Genomic DNA, 24,408 nt, shown 5'->3' with positions numbered 1-24,408 from the left:
TACATATATAGAAGCATTTATGTGAAGTCTTCTACAGATTACTGTTATTTGCACACAGTTTGTAACTATCTGTGAATTATTTTAGGGCAGCTCTTTAAGTCTTTAAATAAACATTAGATTGGTTATTATTTCATTATCAGCAAACCATACTGGAGCATAGCCATCCAGATGGTAAATTGTATGATTGTACATTAACCTCTTGGATCCTGTAACCTCTGTGAAGATAAAAAGTTTGGCAACAAATGAATCTAACATGGTTTTGAATTATTTTGCATTTAAATCATGGAATTCTTATTTTCATCTACCATTAACCTAATTGACCTAATTCAAAGATGCAGATTATGTCACTGAACCTTTATGTATGTAGATATTCTTTACTCCTTACCCTGGCTGTCTCCTTGGATTCATTTGTTTTAAGCATTCATTAATTTGAAAAGTTGAAATAAGATAGTGGTGATTATAGTGTTTATATTATTTTTCAGGTAGATAATTAGAATTACTTATCAGCTTGAAAGTGCGAAAACACTAAAGAGAAAATGTTAGATTCATTGATCTTGAATACCTTTTATTTACTTTTGAATAATTTGATATTTGTTGTTTGTGACAGTAGAAAAATGCATGCAGAAAAGTAGTATTCACACCAGGACGATTGGCAGAGCCATTGAGGGAGGGTGGGGCTTTGATACCCTCCATGATGAGACCAGTGTTTTCAAATGGAAGCATGGTCTAACAGACCAAGCTGAGGCATGTGATGGGGGTGGAGTCAGTATATAAGGATGGTATGCCCTCCATCCTGCCTCTTTTCGATGACGCAGCCCACCCTCCTGCCCTAAATGCAGTGTGAACTTGGTTGGTCGCTTCAGGGCCGGGTAGGAATTTTCTCCCCCTTTCCTGGGGTTTTTGCCTACTCCATATTGTATTAAGGGACTGGAAATTGGCTACGGGTAGCTGATAAATAGGTTTCACTGGCTCATATGGGTTTAAAGAATTGTTTGGTATGCACCATTGGCACCCCTTTGTGGTGAAAGGTTAGGCTATTGATCAGCTTGTACACATCAAGGGACATGGAGTTGTGAGAGAACCTGCCTTTGGGGTAGACATGGGGGTTTTGCTCAACCTTACAAATTTGAGGGAGTTTGGGGGAGAGTGCTTTATGTTTACCTTCCTAGGACTGGCTGAGGATGCAATCCGAATCATCGGATTTACCTCAGGGTTCGGTGTTTGTGGCCAAAGGGTAGTCTGAAGAGGAAGTCTAGGATTGACACCTGGTTTCAGCTGGACCTGCACAGGCTTTCACTTTAATCATTCTCTCACAGTTTGACGTTTAAGGTTTAAGTTCAAGTGCTTAGCTTAAATAAGATATAGATGAAATAAATGACCCTTTATTCATCCAGTTTATGTATCTGGTCTCTTTATTTCATGGTGGGGTATCAGTTCATGGGCCACATCACACCCATGAACTGATGAGTTGCATGGATTTTGCTTCACAGTCTCTGTTGATGCCATCTTAAACATTGGCCCCATAAGTGACATTTTACAATGCTGAATAATTATAACTCTTTAATTATGCACACTGTGATATGGCCCCATGAAATAAAAGTTACCCTGGAACTTCCATGAATAGAAATGTATGTTTGCTTCTGATTAGGTTAGTGAGAGTTTTATAGCTTAGATTCCCCCTTATCACAATTAAGAATTCATTTGATAAGGCCAAGGAACATGTGAAGGTTCAATAATACATTTTTATGCATACTAGTCTTTTTCTGCTTTGCTCAAAAACTGGAATTTAAAGTATTCTAAAATTAAGGAAACTTTTATTAGAGATTATGCTTGTGTTTTGTCTAGTCAATTAATATGGTCCAAGATGAACCAAATAAATAAATAAATATGGCTTATGAAATATTCACTTCCCATTGTTAACTGCTCCTAACAATAGAACTATGTATTTAATTAGTTAGTTAGTTAGTTAGTTTTGGTTGTTTGGTTGATTGATTGATGATGTATCTCTCAGTTTTGTGGGCCTGTCTACATTTAACTTTTGAAACATGAGAAGAATATGATAAAGGTGCAGCAAATTTTGCTTGTAAATACATTAGAATCCCCAAATTGGGACAAGACACACATATTTATTTATATTAAAGAAACTTGTATTTTGCAAGACAGTGAATCCTGTGCTAGCTACTGCATAATGGGCAGGCAGAAAATTTAAGTTGCATGGACGGCACTACTATATTCAGCAAATGAGAAGGTTAGCACTGTTCACGCTTTTGGCAGCAAGTGAGACAATAGAAGGAGTGCTACTGCCATGCCTGCTCCCTTTCTTTTATCAAAGTACCACACATGGTGCAGACTACAGGAGACCTTCTGAGACACCTGAGCTTTCTTTGAAGGCCAGCCATATTCCTATTACCTAGAAATAGAGCCATGGCCTCCCTCACCATTTGACCCTGTGCCAGCTTCTTTAGAGCCATTGTTGGTATTCACTCTCATCAGACCCCCTGCTGCTCTCATCAGCCATTGATGCCCATGCCCAGCATGTGAAGAAGGTCTTGGAGAGTCATTTAGGAGAGGAGAATAAGCCACCAGTGAATAATTTATGATTAGAAGAATCTTTGTAGAGACTATTGAAATGAGATATTGTAGGCAGAATTGATATGCATCACAGATATGGGCATCAAGTGTATTTCCAGTAAGTAAATTGACACTGACTGCCTAACCATGAAGATGCCCTCCAGGTGCACTGGACTGCAAATCCCATTATTCACAGCCCACACAACCATTGTTTTGTGATTTAATTTAGGCATCTGTGCCTCTTCCTCCTTGAAGTTTCTAGTTTAAACAATTAAACATAGGTCAAAATAAATTTGAAATAATTTGAAAACTTGTCATGACAAGGCTTTCACTTTTCTGAATCCCATCCTGGCTGAAAGATAGAGAGCAAATAAAATAAATAAACTGTATGCACTATCCTTTAGCCAGTAGTATTAGTCATTTGTGGCTCTTCTGGCATATATTAGAACAAAGGGATTGGTGATTTTATAGACAAATATTCTGACAATGAGGGAGATACCAAGTCATACTGGTGCTGCTGCTGCCTATTGTCTCTGCCTCCTACTGCCTCTCTCCCTAGTGGCATCCAGCCATTCCAAGACTGGGTCACCCTCAGGTATTTGGCCAGGTGCTGGCTAACTACCAGTCAGATTAACAACTATCCCTTCCTGCAAGGAAATGTAAACTGGCTGTCTGAGGCAGTGGGCCCACTGCCAGCAGGATTACCACCAAAGAGGGTGCACTGTTCCAACACACAAATGGCTTGGTCTTTCATTCATATGCATTGCTTAGTTTTTAACAGCTAGTTCTGATTGCAAAAACAATATCTGATATAGTGATGAGGGGACAGCATATAAGACAAGAAGCAGCCATATGTGCAGTGATGAACAGAGGGAGAGACAGAATGGAGACCCAGTCTATTAATATCAGAGAGACAGCAGTCACAAGGCGTTGATTGCCCTCAAACTGTCCCCCACATAATCTGTGTAGCCATGGCAACCACTCCCTTCCCCTGGGATAAAAATGATGTTGCTTAGTTCTACATTAGTAAATAATAAAACAGATACCATCCAGGATCTGATCTTGGATAAGCATACTGAGCTGGCTTGCATTATAGAGACTTGGCTGGATTAACCTGGGGGAGAAGTCATTAAACTCTCTCAGCTTTGTCAGTCTAAATTCTCTGTTGAGTAGAAGTTGAGGTCTGAAAGCAAAGAGGGGAAGTACTCCCATCTCCTTCACCAGGTTTCCCATCCCATAGTCTACTGGGTTTCAGTGTGTATATCCAAAGTTGGTTGATCAGAATGGAGATACTGTTGGTGTGCTGCCCTCCCACTGGTCAACAGTCTCCCATCATGAGCAGACTGAGCTGGCCTCAGCAGTGGTGTTGGAGTTCCACCAGCTTGTTGTGCTTCACAACTTCAACGTTCATTCAGAAGCCATGTTTGTTAGAAGCTGCTCAGGACTTCATATTCATGATGACAATGAGTCTGTCCCAAGTAATATCTAGTACTATAAGGGGCACACCGTAGACTCAGTTTTCTGTTCTGGGCAGGATGATGGTGTGGAGTACTTGTCTATAGTTCCATTGTCATGGACAGATCACAACCAGTTGAGGTCCAGCCTAACTGGTAGTCGGAGAACGACAGGAGGCTTAAGGCTAGATTAACGAGGCAAGATTCTTCATGGCTTTTGAGGAGCTTCCATACTGCCATGGCAGGTAATCCTGATACATCTTATCCCTTGCATAGAGAAGGACTAGGATGATGGCCATAGTTGCCTTTGAGTGGTTCATCCCATGGACTAGAGCTAAATAAGCCTCCAATTTATTAGGGAGCTGGCAGTGAGGAAAAACTGGAAAGAGCTTAAAGCATTGGTAACAGAAAACTCATAACAGGTATGAGTAAGCATGGACTAGTACCAGTTGGAAGGCCTATACAGTAGTGATGGTAGCAGCAAAGGACTATACTTCTCTGCCTCTGTTGTACCTGCACAGAGTCATCCTGCACAGCTTTCACAAATGGTTCAATGCTCTGCTCCACAAGAAACAATGCTGACCACTTGACAGCCTGCTGTGGGAAATTTGCAAGACACTTTACAGACAAAATCACTCAGATCTAGATGCTGTTGTTGGTACAATAGATGCATGGCTCCTGGTTGTCCTTTCATATTGGATACCATTCAGTTAGTACAGCCTAAATATGTGGTAATGGACTTTGGAGAAGTGAGAGTCACTACAGGTATTTTGGACTCTTGCTGTCCCTGGCTCATTAAAGCACCCAGATAAGAACATGCTAAGTGAATAAGGGGAGTGGTAAATATCTTGTTGCTTCCCAAATCTAGGAGCTCCTGGATGAAACAGATTATTCAGTTCCATTTGAATCTAGCTTCAGGCATGGTCATTGTTAGAATCCTGTTGTATTCTATCAGATATATTCTTTGGGGTTTGTGGGGATGACGGGGATTGGGATATGCTTTGGCTAGGGCTAATGTAGATAGAGCTTGTTAGGGCTGAGCAGTGCCAGGTGGTGGTTATCTAGTGTCCTTGAAGGCCTTTCTTTCAGAGGCTTGGAATGCAATTTTTAGCATAGGGGGATAGAAGCTGAGGGGGGAGTGATGGGGGATGAGTAATGGTGAGAAAGAGGTGGGGATTTTTCCTGCACTGGCTTTTGACTGGGGGAGGAGTAGACAAGCATTGGGGATTTAGCTATTGCTTTTGCTGGGAGGGGTCAGTCTCAGCTAAGAAACTGAATGATGTGGAATTGCTGATTCTGGAGCTATCAATAAAGTGCTGTTGATTCCTAATCAAGCTGACTGGTTGATTGTCCAGGGTTCTGGTCTTGCATTCTGACAGTCATGGAACAGAGATGGTTTTGGTCACCTTGTGGAAGACCTACAAAAGGATTGGGCATGGGGATTGTTTCTGTTTGCTCTGCTGGACTTTTCATCAGCTTTTAACCACTGCCCTTCTGGGCTCTCTCTCTGGGATTGGACTGATCACTTTGCATCCTTTCTTGAATGACATGCTCAGTGGTTTTCCTCAGGGTTCACTTTTGTTCCCCATTATGTTTAACATATACTTGAAATTGCTGAAAGAGGTTGTTCTGAGAATTGGAGTTTGATGTTACTGGTATGCCGATGAAACTCATCTCTATGTCTCCTTTCCATCTAACTCCAAGGAAATGATACAAAACTAGTGTCTGTTGTCAGTAAAGGATTGGATGAGGGCAAACAAATTGAAGCTTAATCCAGACAAGACAGAGATGCTCCTGATCGATTAGAATGCAGATCAGAGTCCTGAAGGTCAACCTGTGCTGCGTGGGGTTGCACACACACACCCTGAAATCTCCTATGGACAAGGGTGTATTTGTATTTGTACAGTCAATATTCTAGGCGGGGCTGCCTTTGGAAACTGGAAACTCCATAGGGTCTAAAATGCTTACTGGGACTGGATATAGGCAGCATATAACTCCCTTGTTGAAAGGGTTTCATTAACTTCCACTTCATTTTTTAGTACATTTGAAAGTGAAGACTTATAAAGCTTAGGTCCAGATTGCATGAAATCCTGTATCACTACATATGAGCCTGCCTAGGTCTTATGATCTAGGGAGGAAAGCTTTATTTTTATCTCACGACCCTCCAGGCTTGCCTGATGAGGAAGAAGGGGAGAACCTTCTTGATGTCTGTTAGTAGGAAAGCGTGGTTGGCCCAGTCTTTTTGCCAGCAGGCAAAGACCGTCCTAATTAAACAGGCCTTCAGCCCTTAATCCGATTGGAGTAGAACGATATGTAAAGGGTCTGCTGTTTTAGTATGCTATGTGTTTTTAATTTCTTTTAAATGTATGTTTAAAATTAAGATTTTAATTGGATTGTTTGTTTAATGCTGTATTAATGTTTGCAACGTATATTGTTTGAGCTATTTTGTTTTAATATATATTGTAAGCCACTTTGTGTGAAAGGCAGAAGATATATCAAACCAAATCAATACGTAATATCCTATGGTGTTCAGAATTGAGTTAAAATGTCTGCTTTATTTTATATTTTTGCTTTTGCACCTATAATATCACTGAGAAACAAAATGTTAGTGGTGTAACTATTTATAGCTCTCAAAGGGGCTATCTAACTGTTTAGTGGCAAACAGATTGGCTCTTTAGAGCCACAGGGCACACTTCATTATTTTTACTTTAGTATGGTAATAATAAATGCTCTCAGCATCTTAGATATTAGCCTTCACCAATCATACATGAGCTCAAAGTTTAGGCCACACATTTATTATGGGCCCTGGCAATGCCTGTAATATTTTTTAAATACTCTTTTTTGTAATTAAAAAAAAAACCACTCTAAGGAAATAATGTTGGTCAGTGACTGTTGTTTAGTGGCTGATTTACTTTGAAGCCATTCCAGTAACTATCACTTCAAAAGAAAAAGGGATGCACCTCATTACTGCTGCCTGACAAGAGATAACAGCAGGGTAAGGGAGCACTGAGAATGAGCAAATGGAGTGGGATGAAGAAATGGGGAAACCAGGTCTAGCTGCTACATTGCTGTGGACTCTTTCACACAGGATTAAATTGGAAGGTTAAAGTAGCGCTAATTCTGTGTTATCCATCGGGTTTGCGTTATTTCATGAAAGATGATCACATGAGATCACAGTAGGGTTGCCATAACCCGGTGGGGGGCGTGCATTTCCCGGTTTTGGACTGTTCTGCACGGTCACGGTACGGTTTGGTGTTTCTCCCGGGTCTTCCCCCGCTCCTGGGCTTTGTTACCGTGCCTTGGCTGCTCTTGCCTTGGCTGCTCTTTGTTACTGTGCCTTGGCTGCCTAGGGCTCTGTCGGAGGCTGGAGCTCCTCCTATTGGCTGGCAGGCTGGCCAATAGCAGAACAGTCCTTTCCCTGCTTCAGGAGTCTCGCCTCTGTCTGTTTACTTCCTGTGGCCATGTGGGCCGGCCAGGGACTGAGCCGACCGAGGCAGCAGAGGAGAGGACCAAAGGGGCTGGGGGAGGGGAGGGGGGAACGTTTTTGGCTTCCCTCAGGGCCTGACTGACTCACACTGAGGGATGCCGAAAACGTTCGGCATCCCTCCCCTCCCCCAGCCCCTTAGGGGAGGGCAAGAGAGAGCTGCCCCAGGGCCCCCAGCCAAAGGTAGGGTTGCCTAAAAAACATGCAGCAGCAGGGAGGGAGGGAGATGGCATCTCTTGAAGCCAAGCTCCAGCAATTCATTCCTTTGTTGTTGTTGTTTGCCTTCAAGTCGTTTTGGACCAAGGCAACCCTATACTGGGATTTTCTTGGTCCTCTCCTTCCTCTCCTCCTTTCTCCTTCTTTTCCCACTTCTCTTCTTCCTCGTCCTCGTCCTCCCGGTGTGTGTGTGTGTGTGTGTGTGTGTGTGTGTGTGTGTGTGTGTGCTGTAGTGTGGAGGGCTTTCTGGGGCTTGCCTTGGGTGGGTGCCACTGCCTTCCGGCCCTGGCTAGAAGAGGCCCAGAGCCCTTCCGTCTTTTGGGGCCCTGCTCTTCTCTCCCCCACTTTGCCCCAAATGGCTCCCTCCAGCAAGACCCCTGGGGAGGCTCTTCCCAAGTGTCGGGCACCTCCTGTGTTGTCATTTCATCATCAGGTGGTTTTAGTGGCAAGCTTTGCCATTGCCTTCCTCTGATGCTGAGACAGTGTGACTTGGGTGTGTGCGAGAGTGTGCGTGTGCATGTGTGCATGCACCTTCAAGGGGTTTTCTTGGGAGGTTTGTTCAGAGATGGTTTACCTTTGCCTTCTTCTGAGGCTGAGAGTGTGTGACTATTTCGAAGGTTTTCAGAGGGGGTTTGCCTTCACCTTCCCTTAAGACTGAGAGAGTGTGACTAGCCCAGTGGGGTTTTTTAATGCCCAAGCAAGGGATTGCACCCTGGGCCTCCTCCACCAATGCCTCCTGCTGCACTTCCTGAGATGCATTTAACCTCAGAGGTGATCCAAAATCTCCATGCCTTTGAATTCAGTTTTATTATTATTTCAAAGAAAGAGGTTGGCAGCATGAGCTTTCCCAAAGCCTGCTTCCTCAGATGCATTTAGTCTCACAAGTGATCCAAAATCTCTGTCTTTGAATTGTATTCTTATTCTTATTCGTATTCTTATCATTATTATTATTATTATTATTATTATCTGAAAGAAAGAAGTTGGCAGCATGAGCTTTCCCAAAGCCTGCTTCCTCAGATGCATGTAGTCTCACAGGTGATCCAAAATCTCTGTCTTTGAATTGTATTCTTTTTATTATTATTATCTGAAAGAAAGAAGTTGGCAGCATGAGCTTTCCCAAAGCCTGCTTCCTCAGATGCATTTAGTCTCACAGGTGGTCCAAAATCTCTGTCTTTGAATTGTATTCTTATTCTTATTATTATTATTATCTGAAAGAAAGAAGTTGGCAGCATGAGCTTTCCAAAAGCCTGCTTCCTCAGATGCATTTAGTCTCACAGTTGCAACAAGATCTCTGTAACATAAGGATTTATATTAATGTTTTTTTAAAAATGTTAATATTTTTAGCTTTTAGCTGGTTATGGCCTCCATTTTTATTGAATGCCCCACTTTTTGGGTAAATTTTGTCCAGCATTTGACCTACACTTTGGTCTAAATATTGTCCTAGAAATTTTGGGTTGGGCATTGTGATTTTATGATTTTCGTTTGATGTAACTGTTATGGATTATTTTATGGAACCCGCCTTGAACCATAAGAGAGGTGGGATAATAATTATGGCAACCCTACCCCAAAGGAGCCGCACGAGTAAAGGCCTAGCTATGGGCCTGGAGTCAGTTTGCAAAGGGACCTATTATTGTTGTTGTTGTCATTATGCAAAGACCTAGCTGTGTGAGTCAGTTTGCAAAGGGACCTTCCATGATTATTATTATTATTATTATTATTATTATTATTATTATTATTATTAGCATGCAAAGAGCTAGCTGTGTGAGTCAGTTTGCAAATGCCCAAATGTGCTTCATGTGTGTTTTGGAATGGGGGAGGGGGGGTGGCCAGAAAGGGAAGTACATTTCTGCCATCTGTCTAGGAATAATGCCAAAATGTCCTCCATTTTGATCATGCCTAAGAAACATGCATTTATATTAACATTTTTAAAAAATCATCAATTTTTCGCATGTCCTGCATTTTGTATAAAACGTGTCCTAAATTTGAAAATATTGTCCTACATTTGTCCTACATTTGTCCCGGTTTGGAGGTCCTGACTTATGGCAACCCTAGATCACAGGCAATGCGGGGCCAATGCAGACACATCCAAGTGTCATTCCAGGATCACGTAAATTTGGAAAACGTTGAAGTTATAAGTCCTTTTTCGCATGCAAATTCGAAGTCAGTTTGAATTAGCTTTGGTATGGAATACATTTTCATTTCTGCCCTGGGATAACCCCCATCATTTAAAACTTCAATTCCCATTATCCTCTTCAGCGACTCGCCTTCCAGGTCACCTAGGGACTTCTCCGGCTGTTTCAAAGCTGTTTTGAAGGGGGAAACAGCGAGGGGTGAAGGGCAAGGATGAACCTGCTCATGCCTCTTGCTTCCACTGTCCAACTCTAACTGGGCATGAGGGGTTTCTCCACTTGATCTCCCCAGACAACCTCTTGTGCAGTGATGTGCAAATATTTAATTCCATTGCTGTGGTTGCTCTGCTTGCAAGGCTGTAGTTTATTGATATTACTTTTTGGGATGAAGGAGAAGGGAGTTCTGGCCTCAGAGTCAACTGAGCCAAGGAAGTGGGGATATGGATAGGATGTGCTATAGAAAGCATCAAGTAAGATTTGAAGGTCTTCAAGGCATCTAAATGTAGGAGAGGGAAACAGATAGGGTGGCTGTGTGTATTTATATATTTTTCTTATCCTGTTGTATCCTGCAGTGGTTTTTAAAAGAAAAAAAGATTCATCACTATGATGCATTTGGAATCCCAGGAGTGTGGGGAGGGACAGGTTGATGAGAAAAATAAATGGGAGAAAAATTGTTAGCTCCAAGATTGCAGATCATTGGCTGAAAAGTATACAAATCTTTTTCCCAATATTTCAACATTTCCAAAATTATATTGTAGGCTTTTATTTGTGTGTGTGTTTATGACAGAGAGAGAGAGAGAGTATTGATATATACATATTTTATATAAAAGTTTTTGCTGCAACTGCTAATCCTACTGTTCAAAAACATCAAGTAAATAGCAACTTTGACTTGATGCCAAAGTTATACCAAAACTAAAGCCAAATGGACTTCTAAGAGGAAGGTATTGTATAACTGGAGTATCACCACAGAGAAGGCCGTTTCCCATGTTCCCCCACAATACATTCCTCCTACAAGTGGGATAAATATCTCCAATATACCTCAACTCTTCTTAAATAAACAATTAAGCATTGCAGAAGTAAATAGAATCCTACAGGCACTAAAACTAATAATCTTGTATCAAATTCTCAGACAATACCTGCTGTGGGCCGCATCTTGGCTTATTAACCTGAGATCTTTGGAGGAAGCACTTTACTTGGTTTCACCAGTCTTGCAGACATGAGATGTGAATGTGATAGGAGGCTTTCTCAATAGCTGCCCAAAGGCTCTGGAACTCTCTTCCTAGGAAAGCTAAATGGCTCCCTCCTTGCTATCATTTCATTGGTATACTGAAGACTTTTATTTATTCTAACATGCCTTTGAGAACATACTGTTTTACAAGAAAACGACTTTCTTTAGCATATTGTACTACTTTTATCCTTTGCTTTTAAATGGAGATGTTTTAAATCATTTTAAATTTACAGCAAGTTCAATATCATGTAAAACATATCTTACTTATTTTCATCTACATATATATTATGGTATATTACTTCCACTTTTTTTTTATTATATAAGTCACCGTTTTGGGAGCACAGGTGCGTCATAAAAATAATACAATACAGAATACTTGAAATCAAAACAGCCACATTTATAACAATTCTCTAATTTAGCATTGTTTTGTTGACTCTACACAAAGCCTGCTTACAGACACATAGCACATAAACATATTACTTACAGTGTATTTCTAGAACTTGCATTGCTATCTGTGGTGTGGAGTGCAAGGATTCATGATCTACTCTGCAACTTACAACTGCACCATCATCACTGCGATCTGCTTTGAAATTCATTGTGCTGCTGACAGTAAATGTTTTCCGATTTGCATCTTCTTCTTTTAAATATTTAACATCTGCAAAAAATTAAGTTTGCTATAGTTTAGCACAATAGTTTGGGATAATAAAAGACAAAAGAATACTACAGTACATTAAACCATTTTAAATAGCAAACAAAAAATGCACCTTTCATCATGTTTGCTCACTCTTTCAAAGCAAACAAAGTTCTATTTCCAGACATTCCATTATTTGTCTTACAAAACTACCAATGCTGTCATTCCCAAATGTACACAGACACAGATGGGAAAAGCAATTTCAATATCAACCAAAAGGCAGAACTGTCAGAATGAAATTCTGCTCCTCATTATCTCTGATATAACTAGATTGCAATCCAAATAGTCTTCTCCTGAAGCCCATTAAAGAAAACAGAATCTCTTTTTTCTTAAATCATCTGATTAGGATTTTTGTTTTTATCCACTCATTTCTGAAAGCTTAGGCCTGAAAACAATACATTAAAAAGAGATGAACATTTCAGAACTCTAAAGCTACATTAAAATACCCAATACATTACAGAATACTATTTCCTTAATCTTTTTCTTTTTTAGTAAAACAAGTGTTAAAATAGAGATTTGATGTAGAAGAAATATTATCACATGTTTATCAAAGTAATCTTTAGTTCAGTTTAGCACTATTTTTAAATCAAAAAACGGGACAATGAAAGGTTGGGGTTTTTTTTTTTTTTACTTATTTATGGGATTATGAGTTGCATTCTGAAATAATGTCATAAGTAGTGTAACACATCCTTATACCCCTGAATGATTAAAAAAAAAAGTCTAGGGAAACAAAACAAACAAATGCATGTCATAAAACATTTGTTGCCATTTGTTCTAAGTTGTGGTATTATATAGCAAGTAGCAATAACAAGTACATTTTTATACTGCTTGTCAGTGCACTTAAGCACTCCCTAAGCAGTGTACAATGTGTAAGCTACCCCAGAGTGGGAAATGAGTCTTTCTTAGAAAACTTGATTTTGATTTTGACAAAATGAAGCCAAAACCTAGGAAGCTGTGGGTACTTCTGCACATAACTTTTTAATGTGCAATCCCCAGCCTCATTCATGGAATGTGTGTGTAATGGGTGGGGAGGGGGCGGTGTCACAGAGACCTGGCAACATTATCATCAGTTTGTGACACTCACATATTATCCAACCAGAACATCTAATAAAATCTTGCTTCTTTTCACAATGTTACTGTTACAGATGGAAAATGGAGTAATTGCCTAACATCTTTTGACTGATATCATTAGGAGGCATCAGTCTAGAATGGGAGGGTTAAGTGTGTGTATGTGTGTGGGGGGGGGAGGTGGCATATAGTGTCACAATAGTCCCCATGCCACTTCATCCTCCAAAATTGTCCTCAAATACCTGATAGTTCCCTCCAGCATACTGGCTGGCTGCCTCAGTATTCGTTTCAGTAGAAATTGTATTGCTATTTAAATCAGTTTGACTGATTTAAAAAAAATATAGAGATGTGAAAGGAAAATATCCAAGTACTTGTTCGAGTTTAATTTTCAATCTCTGAACAGGGACTTTCATATTCCTAAAAATATATATATTTGTACTTTGAACGTAATTTGGGATTTCAGTTTATGTCCAATTCTTTCTTGTTTTATTTCAAGATAGACCCCAAGGACTTTTCAACTACTGTATATACTCGACTATCAGTTGACCTCATGTATAAGTCAAGGGCAGGTTTTTGGGGCCAAAATTATGGATTTTGATATGACTCATGGATAAGTCGAGGGCAAAACTTAGGGGTGTATAACAAAGGATGCAAAGGATGAAGCAAAGGAAAACAGTGCCAAAAATATACAAAATTCCAGCATACTAAAGCCTACATGAATGAGAACATATAAAGAGGGTGTGTGTGCTTCCAGAACAGATGGCACTCTTGTCTTTCACAAGGGTATGGTTCCTTTTTAAAGAAGAATTAAAGTACAGTACAATGCTTACATTGACCCGTGGATAAGTCAACTCAGGTTTTTGGAGTTAATTTTTTGACTAAAATTTCTAGACTTATACATGAGTATATACATTTTTTAAAAACTGGCTTCATGTCTCTTAGAACTGAATTACGTGTTGTGTCATGACATACATTGCAAAGGTCCAGTTGCAAAATCTATAAAATATATGCTTAATTAACCATATACTTTGTTCCAATGACTTGTAGCCACAGGAGGTTTACACCTTGAAATAACACCATTTCCCCCCTCACTACAGAAAGAATATAGGTGAATATTTGAAAATGGTCTCTCTCGCTATACACACACACACGTGCGCGCATAAAAAAAATATTTTGTCTACAGAAAATGCTGTTTTGCATGCAACAACCATATGCAATTTTAGTACAGAACAAGTCACCAACCATACATTTTATTCACAGAAAAGAGCAGTCCCTCCTCCACAAAAATAGCATGAGTGTGCAGAGAAGGCATTTCCTGCACAGAAAATAATGTTTCTTGTATAAAAAAGGATAGAAAGGTGCAAATTTTGGGCAGAATAATTACTCAACTATAGTTATATTAATATGAATAAATAGAGAATGCTGTTTCCCGCAGAGGAAATGCTCTTCTCTATGCAAAATAAAAACATACACAATTTGTTCATAATAAGTCCTGAACTGTGAATAGTCTTTAAAACCTCCAGTTTTTGAGGACTTTCTCTTAACACTTAGAAAATTGCAAAATAAATAAATAAATAAATACATAAAATTACCTTTTTTTTTCTAAGAACAAAATTAGCAAAGAACTGCATCCCTATTCATTATTCACTTTAATGGGTTCAACTCTCCTCACATACATAATGATGTATATGCAAAGCTTTTGCCACAACTGGAATGAATGAAGCAGTATGTGTACATACCAAAACCACAACACAGATGAGCCTTTGGCTATAGATGACAAGTACGTTTCTGTAGAATAATTTAATACGAAATGGGGTATTTTATTAACATACTGATCCCCCCACTGTTTACACTCTTAAATGGCAGCCACGATAGCTTTGGGGTCATAAGGGAGGTCTGTGAAATATGCTTGAAATTGGTTACTTGACCCTTCTTTCTGCCCCCCCCCTCCCCTTTACACAGTTCACTTTACTTCCAGTGGGTTGGTAGCAGTTCTCACAAATGCAGGTGGAAAGCAGTTACTTAGCTCAGGTTCAAGGGACTATACCAATACACAGTAATTCCTATTAAGCAGGGAATAGCCACCTTAAGAATTCATTGGTCATAATATAATAATAATAATAAATTTTTATTTATATCTCCCGATTCTCCCTTCGGATCAAAGCAGGATTACAGCAGTAAAAACATCATAAAATACATAGATAATACAAAATACATCAATCAGAAAGAAAAAGGGCAGAGTTGTTACAGTATTGCTCACAGTCGTAAGAATCGAGTCATTGTATTCAGATGTTCAAAATCAGATTAGAAGAGATCTGTTGGTTAGGCCCGCCAGAAGAGATCCACCTTCAGTGCCCTCTTGAAAGCTTCCAAAGAAGGTATAAGACTGATCTCTTCCGGTAACTTGTTCCAAAGTCTAGGGGGCCATTGTAGAAAACGCTTTACAAAAGGTGGTTTTAAACCTGGTTTTGGGGTGTTCTAATATTTCTGTGCCAGATGTTCTGAGAGTGCGGGGCGGATTATGAAGGGAAAGGCATTCCCTTAAGTAACTTGGGCCCAGGCCATGTAGGGCTTCATAGGTAATAACCGACACTTTGTATTGTGCCCGGAGGCTAATCGGCAGGCAATACAGAGAATTCAATACTGGTGTAATATGCTCTGATCTCGGTGTCCTGGTGATCAGTCTGGCTGCAGCATTCTGAATCAGTTGGGGCTTCCGAACTTGGTACAAAGGTAGCCCCATGTAGAGCGGATTACAGAAATCTAAACAAGAGGTTACCAGTGCATGTACTACTGTTTCATGGTCCCCCTGAGCCAGGTAGGGAAGCAGTTGGCATATCAGCCGAAGCTGACACCATGCACTCCTGGCTATCGCCTCCACCTGATATGTCAACTATAGAGACGAGTCCAGGAGTACTCCCAAACGGCGAACTTCATTCTTCAGGGGAACTGTGACCCCATCAAGGATGGGTTGGGAAATCTCCTTCCCCGGACCAGGGGCACCTATCACGAGCACCTCCGTTTTATCTGTATTCAGCTTGAGTTTGTTTTCCCTCATCCAGCCCATTACTGACTCAAGGCAGGCATTCAGAGGAGAGATGACATCCTTAGTCACTGCAGCAGTTGGAGACAGAGAGAAGTGAATTTGGGTGTCATCAGCATATTGAAAACCCCATAAGTAAGTTTATCTAAAGTAAATATCAGTATCATAATGTAATATTGAAATTGTATTTGTCCTCGTTGTAATCAGAAAAAGCAAAAGTTAAAAGGCTGCCCACATATTTTAATAAGTCCTGTTAGAGAAATATGGTCTACAAAACATTTCCTTTACACATCTTGTAATGTGCTTTTATTTGCAGTTCTAGTTGTTTCTATCTTGGAAATATACCGGGCCCATTCCCACTTGCCAGAAAATCCCTTTCCTGAATCGATTCCTGAAACCAGTCCAGAAAAACATGGTTCTCACTATGTTTGCGCCAGTTTCAGAAATTGGTTCAGGAATCGGGAAGTGGTGGGGGACAGCTTGTTGGCCCAGCCCCAAAATCCCCAGCCCAGCTTCTTTATCGGCTTCTTTGGCTACTGACTGGCTTCCCTGCACCTTTTTTAAAATTTCCCACAGCAGGGGAGGCCAGAAGGAGGTCGCAGAGAAGCCAGGGGGAAGCCGGGAAGGAGGTTGCAAGGCTTCTGGCTTCTCTGTGACCTCCTTCCAGCCTCCCTGACCATGGAAATAAAAAAAAAAGCCAAGGAAGCTGGTCAGCAGCCATAGAAGCCGGTAAGGAGGCTGGGCAGGGGATTTTGGGGGCAGAAGAGGCTGGGTAATGCCAGCAGCACTCTGGGCCAGGCTGCCAGTGGGAACCAGGGCAGATTTGATTCCGATTCAAATCCGCCTGGTTCCCACTTGGGCTGAATCGATTTATTTTTAAATAAATTGATTCAGCCCAAAAAACACCCCATTTTCCCAGCATCTTTTTGATTTGGGTTAAATGGGTAAAAATGGGCAAAAAGCATGGCCCCCCTTTCTGAACTGATTTCTAAAATTGGATTCAGTGGGAACCATGACTGTTCAACCCAGGTCACGATACGGAATTAAATGTAGTGGGAACACAGCCACCTTGACTGTATGAGTGGGTGAGGGAGGGTGAGAATTACCCTTCAAGAGATTAGACTTTCCTAAGAGTTTTGAAGAGCCACCAAGCAGGAAAACACAGAATGACCAGGAAAGCACAGAATGAGCCCAGGCCATTCTGGCTTGGGACCAAATCTAGGTTGGTCCCTAGGCTGGCGGGGGGACGGGGGATGGGTGGGTGTTTCAATGCCTGTCCCTATGCCAGCATGGGGGGATGTTACTGGTGCACACAACATACCTTTCTGTGCTGTCACTCCTACTGGGAAGGCCCCCATTGCTGCATTTGGTGCAGAAATGGGGTGCATGGTTGCAACCACATGGCCTTGTTTCCATGTCAGATGCAGCAATGGAGGGCTTCCCAGTAGGAACAATAGTGCAGCAAAGTAAGGAGCATGTGGGGACCATTTAAACAGATGGGGTTTGCTGCCGAGTTTTCAGGAAACTCCACACCAAACCAGGGGGCAAAGTGATTCATATTAAGGGCTGTTTACCCCAGGATGAGCTGGATCCACCAGATTCATGGCTTCTCTGCCAGGATCCAGCACCAGTTCTGGTCCTGAGGTTTTGGTCTGTGTCACAGGTAATCTAGTTAGTCTTGATTAATTTACCTAAGGTTGTCCAGCACAGATTGCATTACACCAATAAACACCTATAATATCAATGTGCTATGAATATCCTTTGAGTGTCAAGTATGTAATAAGCAGAGAAGACTCCACACAATTAGAAAATCTCTACTAAAGGTTTGGGGAAAAATCAGAAGGAAAGTTTATCGGAAGATTCCCCTCTGGTTATCCCCTCAGGAGGCATTTACTGGAAGATGGAAAGATCTTGATATTTGGCTGACCTATAAAGATCTATTATATAAATCGGAACATAACAACTACGAACTGAAACCCATAGAGTCTATGAAACAACTAGATCCAAAGATTCATTGGTTTTTCTACTTACAGATAAGAGAAAGATTTAAAATAGATAAAAAAATTTCATGGTTTTGAAGAACAGATATCTGAATTTTCACAAATTTTATTGGACACAAGCAATAAAAAACTACAAAATTACAAATGTTTCTTAGAAATTTGGAGCAAGAAAAAGAACCAGTCACTGATACAATGATAAAATGGGCAACAGATCTAGGCCACAGTATAGATATAGATAACTGGACCTCCTCAACAAAAAATACGAAGAAATTTTCAAAATCTCAAAACCTTCAGAAAAATTATTGGAAAATGGAACATAGATGGTATTTAACCCCCAACAAAATTGCCAAAATTTATAAAACAGGACCAGAAACATGCTGGAAATGTGGTAACGCGCCGGGTACGTGGATGCATATTTGGTGGAAATGCCCAAAGTTAAAACTTTATTGGAAAAAAATACATAGAGAAATTGAGCTGATGTTAAAGGTAAATTTTGAAATGATACCGGAAATATACTTGCTAAACATGCTGGAAAAGATTCCTACGCAGATCATAAAAAGACGAGAAAGAATTTTGTTGTACTTAGTAACTGCCGCTAGAATCACAATTGCACAATGCTGGAAGCATCAGGAGATACCAAATTTGGAAGTGTGCTGGGAGAAAATTTACGAAATGAGGGAGATGGATATTGCAGTAATAGAAGAAGAATGGGACCTGATGATGAGATATTATAAGAATAGACAAGAAAGGGTGCAGATCACAACGGAATAAATGCATCTAATATACAATAACTGGATTAGCTGAGTTTTGTAATAATAAATATACTTCGAGGAATCAATAAATATATTTGAGAATATGGTGTATTAGTAACAAAGAGTTGAGAAATACTGTTTGATACAATGTTGAGAGTTTGGCTTTAGAGTGACTTGGAAGTATGTAGTTCTATTTTGGTTCAATGTATTTTCTGGCACTGGAATGGGGAAATCTCCCCTAAAGGTGCGAAGACTCATGTAATAAGCTTTATTTTATGTTTAAAAACCTTTTAATAAAAAAGGTAGTTTTGATTAACTTTATTTATAAAATAATGCTTTGGAAAACTGATCATGGTTCATCTTGAAGCACAACACACTATACTTTATATTACCAAGTGCCATGAAGCAATCTTATGCAACTTATCTGCGTAGATGGGAAAGGCTGTGTACCATTATGTGAGAAACTGACCACTGGGAAATGAAAGGCATGGCTCATGGAGTTAATCTGTAAAATGGCAACACCATGGGAACTGAGCGTTAATCCAAATCATTTTATTTGTGACCTATGGGAATTGAATCTCAGCATTAGTATAATACAGGTGGAAATTGCAAAGGAACAAAAACTATTTTCACGTATTTGGCTTATTATAGCACATGCATCAGAGTTATAACTCCTGTAGCATAAGTCATATAACCTGATAAAATGTTTTAGCAAGTATTATCTGTGGTCATCAGTGATTTGTTCTTTCTTTCCATTCTTAGTGGCATTTAGTAGCTCCCTAGATTACAAATTGGTTTGCCTATGAAAAAAGCAAGGAAATAAGAAGTACTGCTGGACATGTTTATACAATGTAATGACAGCAAATAACAGGAAGTAACTTATGAACATAATATTTTGCGATGTGTAGTTGAAGGCTTTCATGGCCAGCATCCATAGTTTTTTGTGGGTTTTTTGGACATGGTCACATAGCCCGAAAAACCCACAAAAAACTATAATATTTTGCATTTGTAATAAGATAATCATTGCAAAATATCCAAAAGGGCTGAAGAGATTACATGTTATTTCAGTTGAAGCTGATAACTTTAAAAGAGAGGAAATACCAAGTGAAGAAGTCTTCTGCCATTAAATAGAATGTACTTGGGGATCAGCTGTACTCAGCCATGTTTTGTTTCATTTATATGAACTGCCCAATGAGGCTAGAAATTCTAAGCCAAGAAAGAAAAAACTAATGAACAACTTGCATAGACATAAAATTTTCAGTGCAGAAAATGTAGTTTCCGTACAGAATATTACACAGAATAAGTGCTGAATTCTGAATAGTCTTCAAAAATTAGTTATTGCTTCAAGATGGAATTTAAGAGGAAAACAGATGGCCCTAATCTTGAATTATTGTGTTTAGAGTTTATATAATTGTATGATTGTATTATTGGATTTTATCTATTTTTTATAGATGGTTTGTAATGGTTTTAATAGTCTGTAAACCGCTTTGATCTATGGAAAAGCGGTATATAAATAAAATTTATTATTATTCTTGTTGTTGTTGTTGCAGGAATAGCCCTTCCAAACACAGATTTATGCCCTCACAAACATATGCTGTGGCCCCAATCCATCTTGGAACTGGCTGATAAAGAAGCAGCAAAGATGTGTGTGTGTGTGTGTGTGTGTGTGTGTGTGTGTGATGTCCCCCATTTTTGCTGGCAGGTTCTCCATTTGATTTGAAGGTTTGGCTGGGAAAAGAAACCCATTCTTTTCTCTCTCTCTTTTTCTCTCTCTCTTTCTGTTGTCTCTTTTCTGTCTTTATCCCCCTTCAACTCTTCCTCACCCTTGCCATTGGGTTCCCTGTGATTTCATGCAATGCCAGCCTCAAATGCAAGTGCAAGGGCTCTGACATTAAAAGCATTCATTCATATATAGATATATAAATTCATGCTTCTTAGTCCTGCTCCAAATGGAAGACCCTTTGTAATTCCTCCTGGACAGAATGTGCAAATGGAGGGCATGCCCTGAGAAAAGAGGACAACCTCTGGTCACCCTGACCTGGAGTCATTTCCCTAGTCTTTCTGTTTAAATGATAGTTGTGAGAGTGGGGGAAGAAACCAATAGGTGTGTGGAGGGGATGGAGCCCCAAACTTTTCCAGCTGGGTCCAACCTCATAACCAGGACAACCTGATATCTTCACAGCCAAGGAGGAAAAGGTTCCCCTTCTCTGCATAAGCCTCATTCTTCCTCTTGTTGAGAGTGGTTGGGCGGCAGCAGCAGCGAAGAAAGCAAAGGTGGTGGCGGAGGAAGAGGACCCCTATAGCTGCTGGACCTGCTCCCGCTGCCCATCAAGGAGGAGGAGAGGAGCAACACTGCCCCCTCAGATACCTCCTCCTGCCCATCAATGAAGCAATTTGATTGACAGCAGCACAAATTAAGCAGAAATGACAATCATGTAAAAAAAGACATGAATTCATGGAAAAATGAAATTATACACTTCCACAGTGGAAACTATGCATCGGCCTGAATCCATTCAGAGACCCAGTATCAATGCAACTCACAAGGTAATTTAAATGCAAGTGGGAATGCCTCCCTAGTTTCCCTGATCAAAGTGTTGACTTGACTTGCTTTACTAAACATGACTAAGCTACTGTGAATCCTCCTACACTTGAAAGATTATTATTATTATTATTATTATTATTATTATTATTATTATTATTTATATAGCACTGTAGATATCAAATAGCAATGTAACACTTTTTTCTTTTTTATATTTATTGATATATTCCCGATAGTTATTTGTAAGTGGGAAATATTCACTTTCACCTCATTACTTTATATCAAGGAACTCAGTTTACATCCCTACCCATGTGAAAATAACTTTGGTATGAAAACTAATGCTGAATTCCACACTGCCTATTAACCAAGAATGGCAGTTTTATTGTTTCTCCTTGAAACTACTCTCAAACATGCTAAAGGGGAATGATTATTTTTTGTCTCCTGACTTCCTTTTCATTTGGCAGCAAGAAATCAGGCACATTTTAATTCTGATTATGTTAATCGTTGTGCTATTTCCCAGTATCATTGCTTTTGATTGTAAAATTTCTTATGAAAGGATTTTAACTTACCACAGCCATTTGTCAATGCTATATACTATGTTTTTCAGTATTATGCACTACTTAAATTGTTGGTGGATGTTAAAGAATTATTAATATTTTGTCATGTTGTGGCTAACAAAAACTATAACTGACACAAACATATTTTAATAGTCTATTTAAAAGGCAACTAGAAGGATTTTTTTCTTAGAAACATGATGCTAAAAATCGTAGCTGCAATCATAGAATAATAGAATCATAGAATCGTAGAGTTGGAAGAGACCACAAGGACCATCCAGTCCAACCCCCTGCCATGGAACTCTCAATCAAAACATCCCCAACAGATGGCCATTCAGCCTCTGTTTATAGACCTCCAAGGAAGGAGACTCCGCTACACTCCAACTACTCAGGTTTCTGGCAGCTGAAAGAATCAGAATAAAATGGCAATGCAAATGAAGAATCAAAATTACATAAAACAGCAGCCTGCATGTATTAAAAAATAAGAACACATGATAAATGGAACAGTTTTAAACTAGTTTTTCAAAGCATGGAATATATAAAATTAAAGTGTTTTTTAAACATGTCTTCATTGTTTATTCATAAGCATATATCTTTAGTCCTTTAGAATAAATATGTATAGAAATGTAATGAACAGAAGGTTGTGTTTGTGTCAGTTATAGTTTTTGTAGTTTTATTATATTTATTATATATTATGATTTTATTGTTTGTCTAGTGATCTAAGCCAGGTAATTATAATTTGCTGCTTGAGGTGGAACAGGAAATAGTGCCCTCCCCATATATGCTTGGGTTTTAATTTTGAATGTATTGGTTCTCTTGTGTGTATGTACAGTGCTGTGTAAATTTACAGTGCTTTATAAATAAAGGTTAATAATAATAATAATAATAATAATAATAATAATAATAATAGTGGTATTCTTTTATAATATCAATTTGTGCAAGAAGGCCTGAGAAATTTTATGGCAATCAAAAGGGAAGTGTAAACTGGGCAACTTCTAATCTCCCCACTGTTGGTCTGTCCATGCCTTCTACCAGAAAGGAGGAAATGAAAGGTGGAAAATGAAATAGGGAGGGACTAGAGCTCCACTACTGTCTTTTGTTTTGCTGTGGCTTTGCTTTATGGGGATTTGCAGTGTGTGTGTGTGGAGGGGCATGCTTAAATTGCACTTCATGAAAAACACATTTTTCATTTAAAATATCAGGGGGAGGGATTGGCATCCTATGGGCCAGAATTTGCACATCCCTAGTACAAATTATCTTCATATACAATAAGTACTGACAGTCAAAGCATGTCTTTGCTTTAGAACACAGAGACAATTAATCTAAGGCTTTAAGATCTACTTCTTCCAAACTTTTTTTTTGCCATAAGAAGATGATACAGTTGTGAAGATGATGCTCACTCAGCTGTGATGAACCACAATGTGATTTTATGTGAGGAAAAAGCAGAAAAAAGTCACATGAAGGTCTTACATAGCCAGAATAGGGAAGATGGTGCATTGAGCTGGGGCATTAAAATATGGGAAAAGATGTGTGTCAAAGGCTGCAGGATCATACACTGAACAAGAGAAGAAGTGAGATATATTTCTGGACAATGCTTGTGCTACAATATTTGCTTCATTCATTCATGCTATATATATGCATATGTGTTTGGGATTGTACTGTGAAACCATAGACTCTTGTGTCCTTTCTTCCTCAAATAATCAGACTACCTTGTGGTTAGATATACTTAGCATTTGCTTTCTTATATTCTTTTTATCATTCTTGATCATTTTGCAAGCCAAGGCATGAAATACAAACTTTTTTAAATCAAAAAAGGATCAAAATTCAAAATGACCTGAATAGACTAGAAAGCTGGGCCACAGCTAACAAAATGAACTTCAACGGGGAGAAATGTAAATTATCGTCCAGTTAGTCTGACATCAATACCAGGAAAGATTCTGGAGCAGATCATTAAACAGAGAGTCTGTGAACATCTAGAAGGCAATGCCATAATCACAAAAAGTCCACATGGGTTTCACAGAAACAAGTAATGCCAGACAAATCTAATCTCTTTTGATAAAATTACCAGCTTGGTCAATGAAGGGAATGCTGTGGATATAGTATGTCTTGAATTCATTAAGGTCTTTGACAAGGTTTCCCATGACATTCTTGCAAGCAAGCTTGTAAAATGTGGGCCAGACAAGGTTGTTAAGGAAAATGCAACATGGGATATACAGTGATTGAAATAAAACATGTATGTGAGAGTCAGGGTGACTCAGCAGAAGCAATTAGGAGCCACACAGGTGTAAAAGGTAATGTAATTAGCAAGTCCTAAATGCCAAGGACAGAAATGTAAAGTGGATAATTGAACACACCTGAGAATTGTTAAGTGGACAAGGTGAAATGATGAAATCATTAATTGTGGGTTGAACCAAGAGAACCAATGAAAGTGGATGTACACGCCCACTGGGTGGAAACTGACAAGAGTGGGTGGTATTATCCAATGACTATAATAATGGCTATGAATCCCAATGTATTTTGTGGGTAGTATTGGAGTAGTGAGGAGTTGTGTTGGATAGTTTTGGAGCTGTATATAGTAGAATAAAGTAGATCTTTTATATAAGACTACTGAGTTGTCTGGTGTCTTGAGTGAAGATACAAGAGCCAGCTGGATCCTGAAGAAGTGTGAAGACTTCTGTG

At 39.5% G+C, this 24,408-nt stretch overlaps 1 protein-coding gene across 2 annotated transcripts in view; it reads right to left on the bottom strand.

The window, feature by feature from the left end:
* CADM2 (cell adhesion molecule 2) overlaps positions 1 to 24,408 on the bottom strand; it is a 562,189-nt gene that overhangs the window by 138,781 nt on the left and 399,000 nt on the right. For both annotated transcript variants that reach the window (XM_089512206.1, XM_089512207.1), the window contains one exon: positions 11,567 to 11,737. In XM_089512206.1, coding sequence (XP_089368332.1) covers positions 11,567 to 11,737 — 171 coding nt within the window. The remainder of the gene's footprint in view (positions 1 to 11,566; positions 11,738 to 24,408) is intronic.

This window comes from Sceloporus occidentalis, unplaced genomic scaffold (assembly GCF_023333645.1).
Source record: "Sceloporus occidentalis isolate IW3139 unplaced genomic scaffold, rSceOcc1.0.p SCAF_2, whole genome shotgun sequence".
Lineage (NCBI taxonomy): Eukaryota > Metazoa > Chordata > Lepidosauria > Squamata > Phrynosomatidae > Sceloporus > Sceloporus occidentalis.
This window is presented reverse-complemented; position numbering and strand designations above follow the sequence as displayed.